This window comes from Panthera pardus, unplaced genomic scaffold, assembly GCF_024362965.1.
Source record: "Panthera pardus isolate Hobbes unplaced genomic scaffold, ASM2436296v1 HiC_scaffold_16, whole genome shotgun sequence".
Classification (NCBI taxonomy): Eukaryota; Metazoa; Chordata; class Mammalia; order Carnivora; family Felidae; genus Panthera; species Panthera pardus.
In genome coordinates this window covers 82,591,658-82,607,607 of record NW_026526721.1, presented here as the reverse complement: position 1 = coordinate 82,607,607, position 15,950 = coordinate 82,591,658, and the positions used below count along the sequence as shown (strand labels likewise).

The 15,950-nt window shown below is 42.7% G+C and overlaps 1 protein-coding gene across 5 annotated transcripts in view; it reads left to right on the top strand.

Moving 5' to 3' along the window:
• The window catches only part of YEATS2 (YEATS domain containing 2), a 112,536-nt gene extending 97,343 nt beyond the window's left edge, over positions 1–15,193 (top strand). For all 5 annotated transcript variants that reach the window (XM_053903597.1, XM_053903593.1, XM_053903594.1 and 2 more), the window contains 8 exons: positions 3,932–4,034; positions 4,938–5,011; positions 7,110–7,189; positions 8,285–8,486; positions 9,976–10,202; positions 11,114–11,188; positions 11,925–11,998; positions 13,423–15,193. In XM_053903597.1, coding sequence (XP_053759572.1) covers positions 3,932–4,034; positions 4,938–5,011; positions 7,110–7,189; positions 8,285–8,486; positions 9,976–10,202; positions 11,114–11,188; positions 11,925–11,998; positions 13,423–13,531 — 944 coding nt within the window. In that variant the 3' untranslated portion in view covers positions 13,532–15,193. The remainder of the gene's footprint in view (positions 1–3,931; positions 4,035–4,937; positions 5,012–7,109; positions 7,190–8,284; positions 8,487–9,975; positions 10,203–11,113; positions 11,189–11,924; positions 11,999–13,422) is intronic.
• Positions 15,194–15,950: the final 757 nt, after the last annotated feature.

Genomic DNA, 15,950 nt, shown 5'->3' with positions numbered 1-15,950 from the left:
CATTCAAGATACAGAAATTTTCATCACCTTGTGCTCCTTCCAGTCAGTTTCCAACCCCTATAGGCAGCCACTGTTCTGATTTCCCTTAGAATAGACTAGAATAGAATAGTGTGTCTGCTTTTTTTTTAACTTTATATGAATGGGAGCACATGCATTCTTCCACGTCTGGTTTTATTTACTCACCATAATATTTTTCAGATTCATATTTATTGTACCTGAATAGTATTCCACACTGTAGGAATACATCATGATTTGTTTATTCTTTCTCCTATTGGTGGACATTAGAGTTGTTAAAAGTTATTATGTATAAGTTTTTAAGAGCATATGTTTTCATTTCTCTAGTAGAATAGCTGTGTCAACCTAAAAATGCTAACAGTATAATTCTGTAGTAGTTTGAGGGCCAGATTAATATAAGTGTACTTGCACCTGTAGAACTAGAACTTTTTCTGAGGACTTCCTTCTGTGTCTTTTTTTTTTTTTCCTTTTTTTTTTTTTTTTTTAGTTTTTTATTCTTGAGAGAGACAGAGTGTGAATGGGGGAGGGGCAGAGAGAGAGGAAGACCAGAATCTGAAGCAGGCTCCAGGCTCCAGGCTCTGACCTGTGAGCACAGAGCCTGACGCGGTGCTTGAACTCACGAACCATGAGATCATGACCTGAGTGGAGGTCAGACGCTTAACCAACTGAGCCACCCAAGCACCCCCTTTCTGTTTCTTGAAGTCTTGAAATCACTAGGGAGTGGGGGAATATATACTGTCAAAAATGAAATTAGCAAGGTCATTTGATACAAGTCAATACATAAAATTTTAATTTTTATGTAGAAATTAAGTGCTAGCAACCTACTAAACAGTTCTGAGAGAAATTAACAAGACCTAAATAAATGGAAGGAGGATATTCCATTATAAACATAATAAATTATAAATACAGTTGACACTTGAACAACACCGGTTTGAACAGTGCAGGCCCCCTTATTACACAGATTTTTTTTGCAATACAGTACTGTAAATGTATTTTCTCTTCCTTATGATTTTCTTAATTTTTTTTGTCTCTAGCTTCATTATGGGAACACAGTATATAATATATACAACATGCAAATATGTATTAATCAATTGTGTTTTTGGTAAGGCTTCCAGTCAGTAGTACGTTGTTAATAGTTAAGTTTTTGGGGAGCCAAAAGTTAAACACATGGATTTTTGACTGAAGGGGGAGGGTTGGCTCTCCAGTCCTGCAAGTTGTTCAGGCCTCAACTAATTTCTTACAAATATGAATAATTATGTTAACTTACTAAAAACATGATGTGTTATGCTTTCTCCCCACCCCAAAAATGGACAAGCTAAATCTAAAATATACGTGGGAATGCAAAGGCCTAGAGTAGCTGAGGCAGTTTTGAAGAACAAAAAACTAGGGAACTTGGACCATCAGATATATATACACTTTAAAGCTACAGCGAGGGGTGCCTGGGTGGCTCAGTCGGTTGAGCGTCCGACTTCAGCTCAGGTCATGATCTCACAGCTCGTGAGTTCGAGCCCCGCGTCAGGCCCTGTGCTGACAGCCTGGAGCCTGCTTCAGATTCTGTGTCTCCCTCTCTCTCTGCCCCTAACCCACTCGCATTCTGTCTCTGTCTCTCTCAAAAATAAAAATAAACATTAAAAAAAAAATAAAAAAAAAAAAAAGCTACAGAGATAGGGGCACCTGGGTGGCTCAGTCGGCTAAGCGTCCGACTTCGGCTCAGGTCATGATCTCACAGTTTGTGAGTCTGAGCCCCACATCGGGCTCTGTGCTGACAGCTCAGAGCCTGGAGCCTGCTTCACATTCTATGTCTCCCTCTCTCTGCTCCTCCCCTGCTCACGCTCGGTCTCTCTCTCCTTCAAAATAAATAAAAACATTAAAAAAAAAAATTTAAAGCTGTAGAGATAGTGTTGAATTGGTTCAAGAATAAACAGAATAATGGAATGGAAAAGAGAACCCAAAAATAGACTTCCACGTATATGGTCACCTGATTATGACATTCAGTAGGGAAGGGATGATCATTACCATACATAATGCTGGGTTAATTAGATATATCCATTTGGGAAAACACTGAACCTTACACCATAAACAAAAATTAATTTGAGTTGGATATAGAGCTAAATGTGAAAGGTAAAGCAATAAAGCATCTAGAAGAGAATATCTTCATGACCTTGGGCAAAGGTGCTTTGTAAACAGAACAGGTAAGAAAACTAGCCATAAAAGAAAAGGTCCATAACACTGGGAACCTCACTTCATTAGAGGTACAAAATTAAGAGTGAAAGTCAAGCCACATACTCAAGATAGTGGTGATTGATACATCTAACAAAGGAGTCATAGCTAGAGTATACATACGCAGACCGTTGAAAAATCAATATGAAAAATACGGACACTAATTTTTCTTTAAAAAACGGTGAACAGACACTGCACTGAAGAGGATATCCAGATAGCTCATAAAGATATGCAAAGTTGTTCAATGTCAGTAGTCATCAAGGAAATACAAATTAAAGCCATAGTGAAATGCTGTTACATCACCAAATAAAACACTGGCCATTCAAGTTTTGGCAAAGATGTGATGCAGCTGGAACTCACATGCCCTGCTGATGGGACTAGAAATTGATATAATCACTTTGGAAAGCAGTTTGACATTTTCTGATCTGCCAAACTGCAGGTTAGATTCTAATAAATCTTACATTTATTAGATTAGGTTAGATTTCTAATTAGATTAGATTTCTAATAAATCTTATTAGATTCTAATTAGTAAATTTCCTACATCTGCCCTCCATTCCAGCAAATACACTTCTAGGAAGTGCACACATATGTCCATCCACCAAAAGACATATACAGGAACGTCCATTGCATTGTTGTTTTTAATAGCTAAAAAGATGCTGATGCAAAGGATTATGTGCAGTAAGATTCCAGTTATGTGAAATTCAAAGTGGACAAAAGGTGATTATCTTTGGCAGGGAGGAACTACCAAAAGCATAGGGAGCCTAGTTGAGGACTAGAAATAACTCTATATCTTAATTGGAGTGGTGTACATGGGTGTAGACATAGGTAATTGAACCATACCCTTAATATTTGTACATCTTTTGCAAGCTATGTATCAATAAAAAGGAAGAGAGATGTATAGAGATGTATTAGTAGATCTCATTTGTAGACTCTTGTTACATAGGAAAGTACTGAAGGATGTTAAGTATGGAAATGACACTAAAAAGGTCACTTAGGAAAATTTTCTGGTCCGGATATGCAAGGTGAGTTGAAAGGGAAGGATTAAAGGCAAGGAAGCTGATGCAGAAGCAGAAAGTGTGTGGTCATGGTTTTTTGACGAAAAAGACGCAGAAATACAGGGAGACACATGCACCTGAGACCTTGCTATCTTCTGTCAGTAGATTTAGTAAGATTAAAGCCTAATGTGATTGGCTTGGTTATTTCCAAGCACAGCAGATCTGAATTTTGCTTATGCCTTATGTCTCAGAACACTAAGATAATGCTGAAAGTTGATAAACTTAGCTGGAGAGATGATATCCAATAGGATATTAGAACATGCCAGCATTGTATTTTAATGTGTGTGTGTGTGAGTGTGTGTGCATGTGCGTGTGCGCACGGGCACGCACGTGAGAGAGAGATGGTGGGGATCTCACATAGTGGTGTGGTTGGCCCTTTAAGAAATATATAAAAAGCCATTTTATTGCCCGCCTTGTCATGAGCCTAGGGTTGCTCCCCCTGAGACCCAGAGTAACAGTTCTTCCCTTGTCTGCTGATCCTGTGATGATGGGTGCCATCTCAGTCCCCTAGCTGTGTCTCTGCAGCAGCTGCTGTGGCAGTTTCCTCCCTGAGTTTCAGTGGAAGAGCTTTTGTTTCTGCCTGCACATGTCCTTCCGTCATTGAAGGCTTACAGCTCTCTTTTGTTGCTCTTCCCTTGTAGTAAAGACTGAACCAGAAACGCCTGGGCCAGGCTGCCTCTCTCAGGAGGGTCAGACACCAGTGAAAACAGAAGAAAGTTCTGAACTGGGAAACTATGTCATTAAGTAATTATTTCAGTCCTTTCTAAGGGAGTTGTGATTTTGGTGTTTTTATGATACTTTTTAAAACCCGTTCCTGTGACAGCTGAGTATGTGCAGAGTTGTGTGTGTATAGAAGTAAGCCCCTTGATGGGTGGGACCTTCTGTCCATGTGCAGTTGAACAAGTGTTTCCGCTTGATGCACAGCTCAGGAGTCTTCAGTTAATACACTGATGTCATCTAAGGGCGGGAGGCACTGGATTTGTTGCCTTGGAAGCCTCAGGTGGTACAGATCTCCCTCCAGTGGAGCTTGACAACATGTACTTTCTTTGCTGAATCCTTGGGTATGAAATTTCTGTGGGGTAATTACTCAGGTGTGTATACATTTTATGTCTGAGTATCCATACACCTGCCTAACTTAAACAGCTGCCTTTTCATGGGCCATACACAGTCATTGCTTTTTCTAAAAACATTTCATGAGATTTTCTAATTTCCAAATTGGGAACCCACCTCTGCCCATGTATTTTGAAGCATGTCAAATTACTGGGGACAACAGAAACTTAGCCACTTTCACATGATAGGTGACAGCATGAGCTGTAATAACCCTAAGAATAGGCATTTGAATATAGAAAATTTTCTGCTCTAGTAGCATTGAATTGAAAAAGGTATGTGATTATTTAATTTTAAAACATAAAATTAAACATATTTGCGTAATTTGCCATTCCTGGGGTCTCATCTGGTTTATGTTTAAAAGGCTATCCATGAAAGGAAAGACCTGCCTAGTACAATTCGTTATGTTTTAATTCCCTTGGAAAGAGGATATGTACATAAATTCGTGTGTGTATGTGTATGTGTGTATGTGTGTATATATATGTGGCTAGAAACCACTGTGTGTGTTTACTACCTTAATCTTTTTTTTTTTATTCTCAGGATAGACCATTTAGAGACTATCCAGCAACTCTTAACAGCAGTGGTAAAGAAGATTCCCTTAATCACTGCAAAAAGTAAGATAATTATACTGAATATATGGATGCATTTTTAAAGCTGTGAACTACTTGGTTTATTGAGTCAACTTAAATCATATTGTAGTGTAAATTAATACTGATGTAGTAGTTATCTTAGGAGGTTTTAGTTACAACTATAGTTCATTTGCAGGATTTTAGAATTCATAATATCTTGGTCAACCAGTTGGCCTTTTACTGTTAACACTATGATCTATGGAAGGAATTTTTTACATTTGTTGTATGTAAATCTTAGTAAATCTGTTGTATAAAACTGCATTAGTTTTTAATGCTTATTAAGGCAGATTAGTCTTTGCCTGCAATGTGCCAGACTCTGTGCAGGCTCAGTACATTTACTGTCTCTTGTGGGATAGGTGGTATTATCTCCATTTTACAGATGAGAAAACCAAGGCTAAGTAACTTACTCAAAGATCACTAGCAGTGGGTAGTGAGGGAGGATACTAACCTAGGTCTGACTCTAAAGCCATTAATCTTTTATCCCTCACGATCCCTCACTTTGTACAAATGCACAGTTGTCAAGACTCCCAACAGTGAAGTCTGTTCTGTCACTACCCATCGTCAACAAGACTGAAAAACTTGCCTCTCAGTTCTTTGGACAGAATCAGCTGCCTTTAGGGGGCAGATAGCCTGTTGATACTCAGGCGTACGCTCTTGGGCAAGATGACTACGAACATTTAAACTTCCTTTTTTTTTTTTTTTTTTTTTTTAAAGTTTATTTATTTATTTTTGAGAGGGAGAGGGAGGGAGGGGCAGAGAGAGAGGGATAGTCCCAAGCAAGCTATATGCCATCAGCACAGAGCCCGATGCGGGGCTTGAACTCATGAACTGTGAGATCATGACCTGAGCCAAAATCAAGAGCTGACATTCAACCAGCTGAGCCACCCAGGCACCTTGCAAACATTTATAGGGAAGGGATGAAATAGATTATCATGTTACATTCATGGGAATATGAAAATGACAGGCCAAGTACAGCCTGCCCTGCTTATTTTTTTCTTTTCTTTTTTTTAATTTTTTTTATTTTGATGTTTTATTTTATTTTTGACAGAGACAGAGGGTGAGCAGGGGAGGGGCAGAGAGAGAGAGAAAGGAAGACACAGAATCGGAAGCAGGCTCCAGGCTCCGAGCTGTCAGCACAGAGCCCGACGCGGGGCTCGAACTCACGGACCGTGAGATCATGACCTGAGCTGAAGTCGGATGTTTAACCAACTGAGCCACCCAGGCGCCCCCCTGCTTATTTTTTTCTAACAGCAAAGAAATTACCTCTTTTTTTCTTGGTTGAAGTCAGGGGGGGTCATTCTCAGGTAGTTCAAAGGAAACTTTCAGGGACATTTTCCTAGCCTGGCAGAAAAAAAATCAGAAATCTGTTTTTTATTTTTACTTAAAAAAAATTTTTTTTAATGTTTATTTTTGAGAGAGATTGCACACGAGCGGAGGGGCAGAGAGCGAGGGAGACACAGAATCTGAAACAGGTTCTAGGCTCTGAGCTGTCAGCACAGAGCCCAACGTGGAGCTCAAACCCACGGACTGTGAGATCATGACCTGAGCTGAAGTTGGATGCTTAACCGACTGAGCCACCCCGGTGCCCCAAAAATGTTTTTTAAAAACTTAGATACAAATATAGAATACTAGAACTGGAAGGCAGGTTAGAGACTATCTGTCCCAATGGTCTCATTTTACAGATCAGAGAACTGAAGCCAGAGGGGTGCTATAGGATGCCTGACACCACTTAGTGAGTTCATGGCAAGGCCAGGGCTAGACCTCAGACCTCATGTCCCTAGTGGAGTGCCATCTCCACTGATTTGAATAGGTAGTCGACTGCCATGAAGGTTGCTCTGCCAAAGAAGCCGATTTCCCAGAGACTAATGTTGTTTTGAGTACACACCAGTAATAAGATGCCTTCTCTTTTAAGGAGAAGCTCTCTCTCTGTGTTAGTGAGGAACGTATATCCATTTTGCCCAGTAAGGAATGTATATCCAATAAATAGGTCTAAAGAAACTTTGGGACATATCCCTCGCAGATAAGGTTTGATTTAAATCATACCAACTTTATTAATAGAGTTTGCTGGATATGTGCATTCTAGGTGAAGATGCCAGCTGTTTTTCTGCGAAGTCTGTGGAGCAGTATTATGGCTGGAACATTGGAAAAAGGAGAGCTGCTGAGGTAATCCTTTGTCTGCCTGTTTGTGATGCAGGCTGCCACTGAGTCTGGGAAGAAAATAACCAGAACACATGTACATTCAGGCTGCTTCCATAAACCTTGTCTTCTGGAACAGTGACAAAATTTGCAACATATTTTATTAAATATTTGGTGGTAGAATTTTTTCCTCCATTAAAAATCTCATTTTTTAAACACTTGGAGCTAGCCTTTGAAAGGTCTACTTGTTTATCCTGCATTGGTAAAAATCTCTAAAAATCTTATATGAATTTCAGTATATTAAAATGAAACCAGGTATTTGTTGATTACTTCCAATGCAGCAGCTCCTATGCCAGATGATGGGGTTACAGGAGAAATTGGCACGTGTGAAGGCATACTCTGAGGAAGTTGGTGTGATGGGTTTGGGGAAGACTGGGGGAAAAGGGCAGTAGGAGACCATGGGTTGAGACCAGGTGAAGAGCCTAGGAGTTTCATTGTTATTTCATAAACATCTGATATACATTCCTTGACTTCTTTTAAAAAAAATTTTTTTAATGTTTATTCATTTTTGAGAGAGATAAAAGACCAAACATGATGGGGGGGGGGGGGCAAAGACAGAGGGAGACACAGAATCCAAAGCAGTCTCCAGGGTCCGATCTGTCAGCACAGAGCCCGATGTGGGGTTCGAACCCACGAGCTATGAGATCATGACCTGAGCCAAAGTCAGATGCTTAACTGGCTGAGCCTCCCAGGCGCCCCTCCTTTACTTCCTTTAAAAACTTTTAGAGGTGCCTGGGTGGCTCAGTCAGTTGAGCCAGGCTCAGGTCATGATCTCACTTGTGGGTTTGAGCCCCGCATCGGGCTCTGTGCTGACAGCCCAGAGCCTGGAGTCTGCTTCGGATTCTGTGTCTCCCTCTTTCTCTGCCCCTCCCCTGCTCACACTCTGTCTCTCAAAATAAATAAACATTTAAAGAAAAAAATTTTTTTAACTTTTAAAAAGCACAATCAGATTTAAAAAAAAATAATTCTGACAAGTTAGCATGGTAATTTACAGTTGAATGATTTATTTTAACAAATTGCTAAGTTGAAATTGATTATGGTTCAAAAAAATATTTTTTTAAGTGGCAAAGAGCAATGACAATGCGCAAAGTCTTACAAGAAATACTGGAGAAGAATCCAAGATTTCACCACCTGACTCCCCTTAAAACCAAGCACATTGCTCACTGGTGTCGCTGCCATGGCTATACCCCACCTGATCCTGAGACACTGAGGAGCGACGGGGACTCTATTGAGGATGTGCTGACCCAAATCGACAGTGAGCCAGGTACACCTTTGGTGGGGCTCACTGGGCACCATCAGTAGCCCGAGAGGTGTTTCCGTGGAACACGCTCTCATCCCTTCAGCCTCCACGGTTCTTGGACCACTTCAACCCCAGAGGACTTGAAGAGCCACCTTAAAGAACATGAGCATGTGCTCACCTGTAGCTGTGTGTCCTGTCCTCCCCTGCCCCAGCCAGGAATGTTCCAGCCTGTGACATACAGCAGGCACACAGTTAGATCATTTCTTCTTTGAAGACTTTCCTAACCCACCTCCTTTCCTCCAGATAGAACTGACTTCTCCTTCCTTTGTAACCTTGCAACCACTCGTAGACAAGTCTACCCAATCTCCTTGAAGATGGAGTTGCTGCCTTATCCATTACTTTATTTCCAGACCTAGCTAGGAAGTGCAGCACCCAGCATTGGAGGCTCAGCTGGAAACAACTAATAATGTTTTAGACAGGATGAATTGTTTTATGGTAAAGAAACCAAGAGTTGTGCTGTATGGGGTGGGAGCAGGGCATAAAAGATATTTTGAGTTTTACCTTAATAAGAAAGGTTGTTTTCTCCTCCCAGACCTACACTACTTGTGTAGAAAAGCAGAAGCGCCACCTCCCACTCTGAGGGAGCCTGGGATCCAGGGACAGTGTGGGAGACCTTTGAGACACAAGTTCAGTGTTCTCCCTGAAGCTGTCCAGAGAGCCCACATGCAGGACGACCTCTCCTTCCTCTGAAATCCAGCAGCATTTAGTATCAAACCTTCACAGTTTGTCAGAAAGAAATATCTAAGTTCTTTGCAGGACAGAAACCATACTGATTATCTCCATACCTCATTGGTGGCATACATGAAGCACCATACTTTACATATACAATGCTTTCTGTTAATATGGCCGATTAATTTGTAAGTACCCAGTCAGTGAAGCAAAATAAGCCAGGAGCTGGTGCCCTGCCACCACCCTGCTAGGCACCCCTAAGCCCGTTGTAAGATTCCCAGGTCCTCCTCTTCTGGCTTTCAAGTTCTAATACTCTTTGTTAGACTTTGTGTAAATCGACTTATTAAAAATGAAAATGTTAACAGTACTTAACCTCTGAGCAGTGAGAGGTGCTCATGTGGGTGATTTTTATTTTCTTCACTGTGCACTTTTAAGTTTTCCAGATTTAAGATATGAAAATCAGTTACTCATTAGCATTTGGGGCTTGAGGGGATGGCCTAGTTTTGGGTGGCGTAAGTCAGAATTGTGTAGTGTCTGCTTTGTCTTAGATTGCAGTCACATCACATATACATTAACACGAGATGCCGGTCTCTGTGCTTGTCTGTCTCATGAATCACTAGTTCTCACAGTTACAGATCCATAGAATTCTAGAACTGGAGAGAAGGTCAGCTCCCCTGATACTCATCCCTTCTTCTCTGGGTCTCAGACTGTTGGTCTTACAGAGATGGAAAGTCCTTTTCTTTTGCCACCACAACTGCCCTAAGACTAAGTACCTCTCATTTAGAGTGCCCGTCGTCATTCTCCTCTGCGGACAGCCTCTGCCGGAAACTGGAGGACCTACAGCAGTTCCAGAAAAGAGAGCCGGAGAATGAAGAGGAGGTGGATATCCTCAGCCTCCCAGAGCCATTAAAGATCAACGTCAAAAAAGAACAGGAAGAGAAGCAGGAAGAAATGAAGTTGTACCTGCCACCCACACTGGGGTCTGAATTTATTGGTGACATCACACAGAAGGTAGGGGCTGTGGCCTGTTGTGTTTTTTGGTCACAAACCAGGTGCTTCATACTCAGACCCTCAGCTTTATAAACCGACAACCAGACTTTCCTGTCTGAAATGTGTGAGTCACTTGTGCCTGACGGACTTGGGTTATGCTCTCTGGGTGTCCCCTTTGCTACATCAGGGCAGGAAAACTAATTACATGTGGAAAGGTTGCTTGCTGGCCGTGGAACTGAAGCAGAGGCAGCTAGGTGTAGACACTTTCTACTTTCATCTTTGCTCTCATTCGCCTCGGTATAGAAGCACCTCTCCCTCCTGAGGCACGCGGTAATATTGCCAAGTGGTACTTGAGAGGGTCAGCTCGCCCTAACATCTTATAGCCCCCACGTGCCCTGCCTGTGGTGTGGGTGTGGCACACACACTACCCTGCGGTACTGGAGACAGTTCTCTCTCCTCCTCTGGTGGAGCTCAGCTGCTCTTCAGCATCTGTCACCTGTACTTGGGACCCAGAGGGGAAGAGTCTTTCTTTACAGGAGAAAATACCAGATGGGGCAAGACACAGTCTCCAGGTATATGTTCATCACCTTTTGCAAACAGGGCCTGAAGTCTGATTCTAGGCTTTCCAGTGTCTTAATCCTACACTCAGAATTCGTGGCAATTCTGACCATGATCTTCATGAAGGAGATTTGGGGGTAAAAGCAGGATTATAATAGTATTTTTTAACAACCACTCAGAAACAAAGAGAAATAGGATAGCGTATTCTTCCAGTTGTTACATTTTGTGTTACTTCCCCTGAGTTCTGTCCAGATTGCTTGAGAGTTATTCTTTCAACTGGACATCCCTTTGGGTATCCAAGAAGTGTGCTTGTTTGGAGAGAGGTTGTTTGTAGGGTAGAAGGAGGAACAAATGGCTCTCTTCTCCTTTTCCAGATTGGGATCACCCTGCAGCCCGTGGCACTTCACAAGAACGTGTATGCGTCTGTGGTAGAGGACATGATTTTAAAGGTGGGTGCCTGCTGGCAGCAGAGGGCCCATGAGCTGCCTCCAGGGGCTGAAGCACTGAGGTGCCAGCCAGGCAGGATAGTCTGGGTCCCAGGCTGTTTTGAATAAGGGACAAAGGCAGAAATGGAACATCGGAGATAAGTTTTTTCATCTTATTCAGGCTTAACATTTCCTCTTTTTTTTCCTCCTTCTGATTTTTAAATGAACTAAATCATGGGTCTTCTGAGTGTTAAAGCATCTCCAAGAGTTTTTGCGCTGGTGTCACTCTAATGATACTTCTTAGTGCCTTTTGAAGCATTCTGAGGTGAACATGCTCTCAAAGCAAAGCCTTGGGTTTTCTCCACATGTCACAGCAACAGAGAAATAACCACAGCCGTGCCCTCCCTGGGCAAGAGGATGACAAAATTGCTTCCTTACCTGGCCTGAAGCAGCTCCTTTCCTGATGGACCCCTCTCGCAGCAGATATCACTCACAAATAACCCTCACCTGTTTTTTCCTTAAAAAACAGTGTCTGATTAATGAACGTTATCCCCATTCAAAATTTCTCAGAATCATGGGCTCTATTGTTGTGAGCTAATATTCGTGGTCTGTTACTTGAACGCTGAGTTTTTTCTTAAGGACTTTTGATCCTGAGATACAGTTGTTTTCCAAGTTTTGTGTATGGGACGGGGTCAGATGTGTCCCTTCTTACCAGCAGGCAGGTGGCCGTTTCTGAGAGTAATCACGTCTTCTGTCATAGGCCACAGAGCAGCTGGTGAACGACATCCTGAGACAGGCTTTGGCAGTTGGATACCAGACAGCATCTCACAACAGGTACTCCTATCTCTTTAGTCCGTGGTACTAGGTTTACAGATCTTTCCTGACAGTTGAGTTGCCCATCCAAAGGTTTTATACTTACTGAAATCAATCCAGTTGGAGATGGAGGTGGCCGTGCTTGGGACATTCTCAGAGGTAGACAGGCTCAGGGGTCTGCTTGGTCATTTTGAGAGACTCTCTCGTTGTGAAAGCTCACTGTTTCCCCAAGGTCTGTATCTTTCCAGTCACTACTTCAGACACACTGTTCCAACACTACAGGGTTGAACAAATACCAACTCTTTGCAATTAAAGATAATAATACTGTCTGTCATGTGTCAGATGTTGGAGTCACACATTGCATATGTTACCTGATTTATTTTCCATTGGAGAACTGTAACCCTGTTTTTAGAAGTCAGGAATCTGGGCTTTGAAAGTTAGTGTTCCCTGCCTTTCCCTGCACATGTGTGATAGAGAACCTACATTCACCTCAGACCTCACTGGCTCTAAAGCCCACAGGCTCACCACTGCTTTGCTGCCTCCCTAATTATCACTGATCAGGACACGGAGTTTTGCCTTTTCCTAGGCCCTGAAGAATGGCAGACAGGCTTTTCTTTGTTCCACATCCTGGCATTCCTTTCAAAGGAAGCAAGTATTTTATCCCAGTATATATGCTTAAAGCGTGTCATAAATTTGTAAAATTTACAGATGTATGAGTGTCTGAGGACATGAAGAGGCCTAGATCAGAGGACCGTTAGGTGAGACATCACAAGAATATAATACATTGGGCAGCGTGGAAGATGTCTTTAAAAAGAAGGAAGGGGAAACGGGAGTTTCTGGAATGCTCCTTTCCCGGCATGAGATCCAAGAGTGGGCTGAGGGCCTTCTGCGGCCCCTGCTCACTGCCGTGGTCCTGGCTGTGCAGATACAGGGTAGCCTGGGCGCTCTTGATGAGAACATTTAACATTACACTGGCCTGGCAGGACTCCGCCTCCCATCTTCCCAAGACAGAAACAGGGGCCCACAGTACTGTGGTCCTTTGACTCAGCTTTTAGTCTAAGATTGAATTACAAAGACATTCTGTTGTGCTGTCCACTTTACTTCCTTCCTCTTTCCTCAATCCTCAGAGTCTTTTTTCCCCACTCAATCAAGTTCTTGAAATCCATCTCATACCTGTGACTGGGAAGTCAGATTTGAGCCCTAAAGAGGTCTGGCAGTGAAGAGGGCAAGCCAGTCTTGGCCGAAGTGAAAGAAATGAATAGGGAAGGAGAACGAGTGAGAGGACGCACCTGGCCTCTCTGCACCCCATGCGGCCCTAAACCGGGTGTCAGCATTGTCCCCTTCCAGTAGGGCCTGTGTACGGGGTGGTCTGCTTGATAAAAGGATTAATTCAATTATTAAATGCCTGAGAAAATTGCACCTAATATCCTTTGTTTTTTCGACAGGATTCCCAAAGAAATCACAGTGAGCAACATCCACCAGGCCATTTGCAACATTCCTTTTCTGGACTTCCTCACAAATAAACACATGGGGATATTGAATGAAGATCAATGAAGATGCCCTTGGAAAAGCAGGATTTGAAGATGTAGCCGAAGCTTTGAACTGTGATGTCTCCTCTTTGGGGAAGGAGGTTATTTTCTGTGTCCCTCAGAATATTATGGCTACCAAACCATTGTCTCCACCTAATTCTCTGTAACACCAAGAGTGTTCAGTCCCAGGTCAAATCCCTTCAGGACAGAACCTTGTTTCCTGATTCTAGAATGAAGCTGTGAGTGGATGTGTGCTCTGTCAGCTGACATTTGCTCACTCTCTGTAAAGAGAATCTTAGAGCTGGGCCAGGCCATGTGTAGCAGGTCCTTCTTTCCTCTGGGCGTCAAGGGGCATCTTCGGCTTGAGTGTAGGCAGAGAATAAGACTGGCACCAGAGGTTTTCACCCATTCTGAGGTTACAGGCAGTTCCAGCAGTTACCTGGTAACCTCTGGAGACAGACTGGGCTCGGCACTCGGTGGCCGTGGTGCAGAGGACCCAGTCAGCTATAGGAAGCAGTAATGCCTTGTGGAAAACAAGAAAGTCTGGGAGCCTGCACGCTGAGCAGAAGTCTTTGTTCGTGGAGCACAGGAACATTACTACAGCCAGGCTCAGAGAACTGTCCAGGGATAGATCCCAGCATAGTCAGGGAGAGGTTTGCTATAGTCGGGAAGCTTTTAAAATAATGTTAGTAATCGAGAACACCCACAAACTCCAGGTACTTGGCAGACTTGTACCAGCTTTGCGAGCGTGCGTGCGGGGCGGAGAGTGGTATGTGGGAGCACCTGCCACTGAGCCCATGTTGAGTGCCTGGTTGAGTGCCTGGGGGGCAGCCTCTGGGGCAGGCCTGCTTGGACCGTAAGTCTTGTCAGTGGATTTAGTGTCCTGTTCTTTTCCATTCAGTCTTTTCAAAGAAGAAAAGCTTTTCAAGGAAACACTGAGTGCCTTAAAGAGAAATAACTGCCGAAGCCAAAAGGCAGGAATGTCAGTGCTCAGAAGCAGTGAGAATAGGTTGTATCCATATGTGGAGCCCTCTCGGTGGGAGAGGTGAACAGAAGAAGGGAGGTTTGCAGTGCCCCGTGTGACGTCCAGTTCCATTAAAGATACTCTGTCCTAATCTTCCTAACATAGTCTGTGTCGAAGGAAAGGAAAGAATTTATTGTGTTACTGGGAATCTGCTTGGAGGAAGTTTGAAATCTGTGAGTCAAACTTATCCAACCAACATAATTCACATTTTCATGAGTTCTGTAGGCGTTTGGGTCAGGAACGGAAGACAGGGTAATGACTGAGAAATCTGCACTTCTTTATTCAACATCTGAGGATTGCAGATGCAAAAGGAAATCTATTTGGTAAGGCAGTGGGAGGCCCAGATTTAGTAAAAAAAAAAAAAAAAAATCGAGTACATAAAGGCTCAGGTACTCTATACATGAACTGCTGCAAGCAAGGTGAGTGGGCAAGTGCACAGAGTTATTCAGCAGTGGACTGTGACAGATCTACAGGAAGATTTGGTCCAAATGGCAACAGGTTCATTTAGTACATGTATGGAAGCCTAAAGTAATTATCTTTTTGCAAATGAAATATTAAATGATTTAATAGTTCCCATGTGTTAATGTTTCAAATGTGTTTGTATCATAACATGTAACATAATTGTGTAACAGAAGTCTGCAATAAATCTTTTAGTATTTGTGATGGGTTCTTCGGAGTTTGAACACTACACTTGGTAGGGTTCTTACATTAAGTCAGAGAGAGCTGGAATGGGGCAGAGGTATAGGTATTTGTGGGTTTACATTAATTATTCCACTTCCTTCCAAAAAGAATTTACAGCTCTTCAAGATAAAGGATTACAGTTACATAAAAATCTGAAAAAAAAAATTGGAAGATGCATGTTGACTGTGGAAGTAATTATTTCTGACAGCTTTGGGGCAAACTACCTAATTGAGCTCAGAGCCTCCTCAAAGCCAAGGCCAAGAGGGAAAACAGCTCCTATTGTCTAACAAAGCAGCACACTGGATTTTCCGGAAAGATAGAATTGGTCTTTGCTGAGGTCTGGAAGAAGTTACTCCTGTGACACAGTCCTGCTGTGACCATCTGCTATCAGAATGTCTAAAAAAATTACCAAAGATGCAGAAATATTTCAGAACTGACCACTTTTTACATTCACCCTTAGTAAGAACTAAGGGCTTTGAAAGCTTTGGTTCTTCAAAGGCAAGAAGTTCGGAAGGGAAGGACGTGATGGGAGTCCAGGTACGTAGCTTTCTTGGGACCAGACTTCACTTACTGTCAGCCTCTAGGGAAGTGAAGTGTCTGGAGGAAGGAGAAGAGGGGCAGTGCTTAGGCTCCTGTCCCGAGTGTGTGCCTCAGCCACAGTTTTGACGGGAACCATGGGACAGGGATTTGTGTCACAGGCACTCCACCTCAGTTGGAGACTCCCTCTTACTTAAGCCTG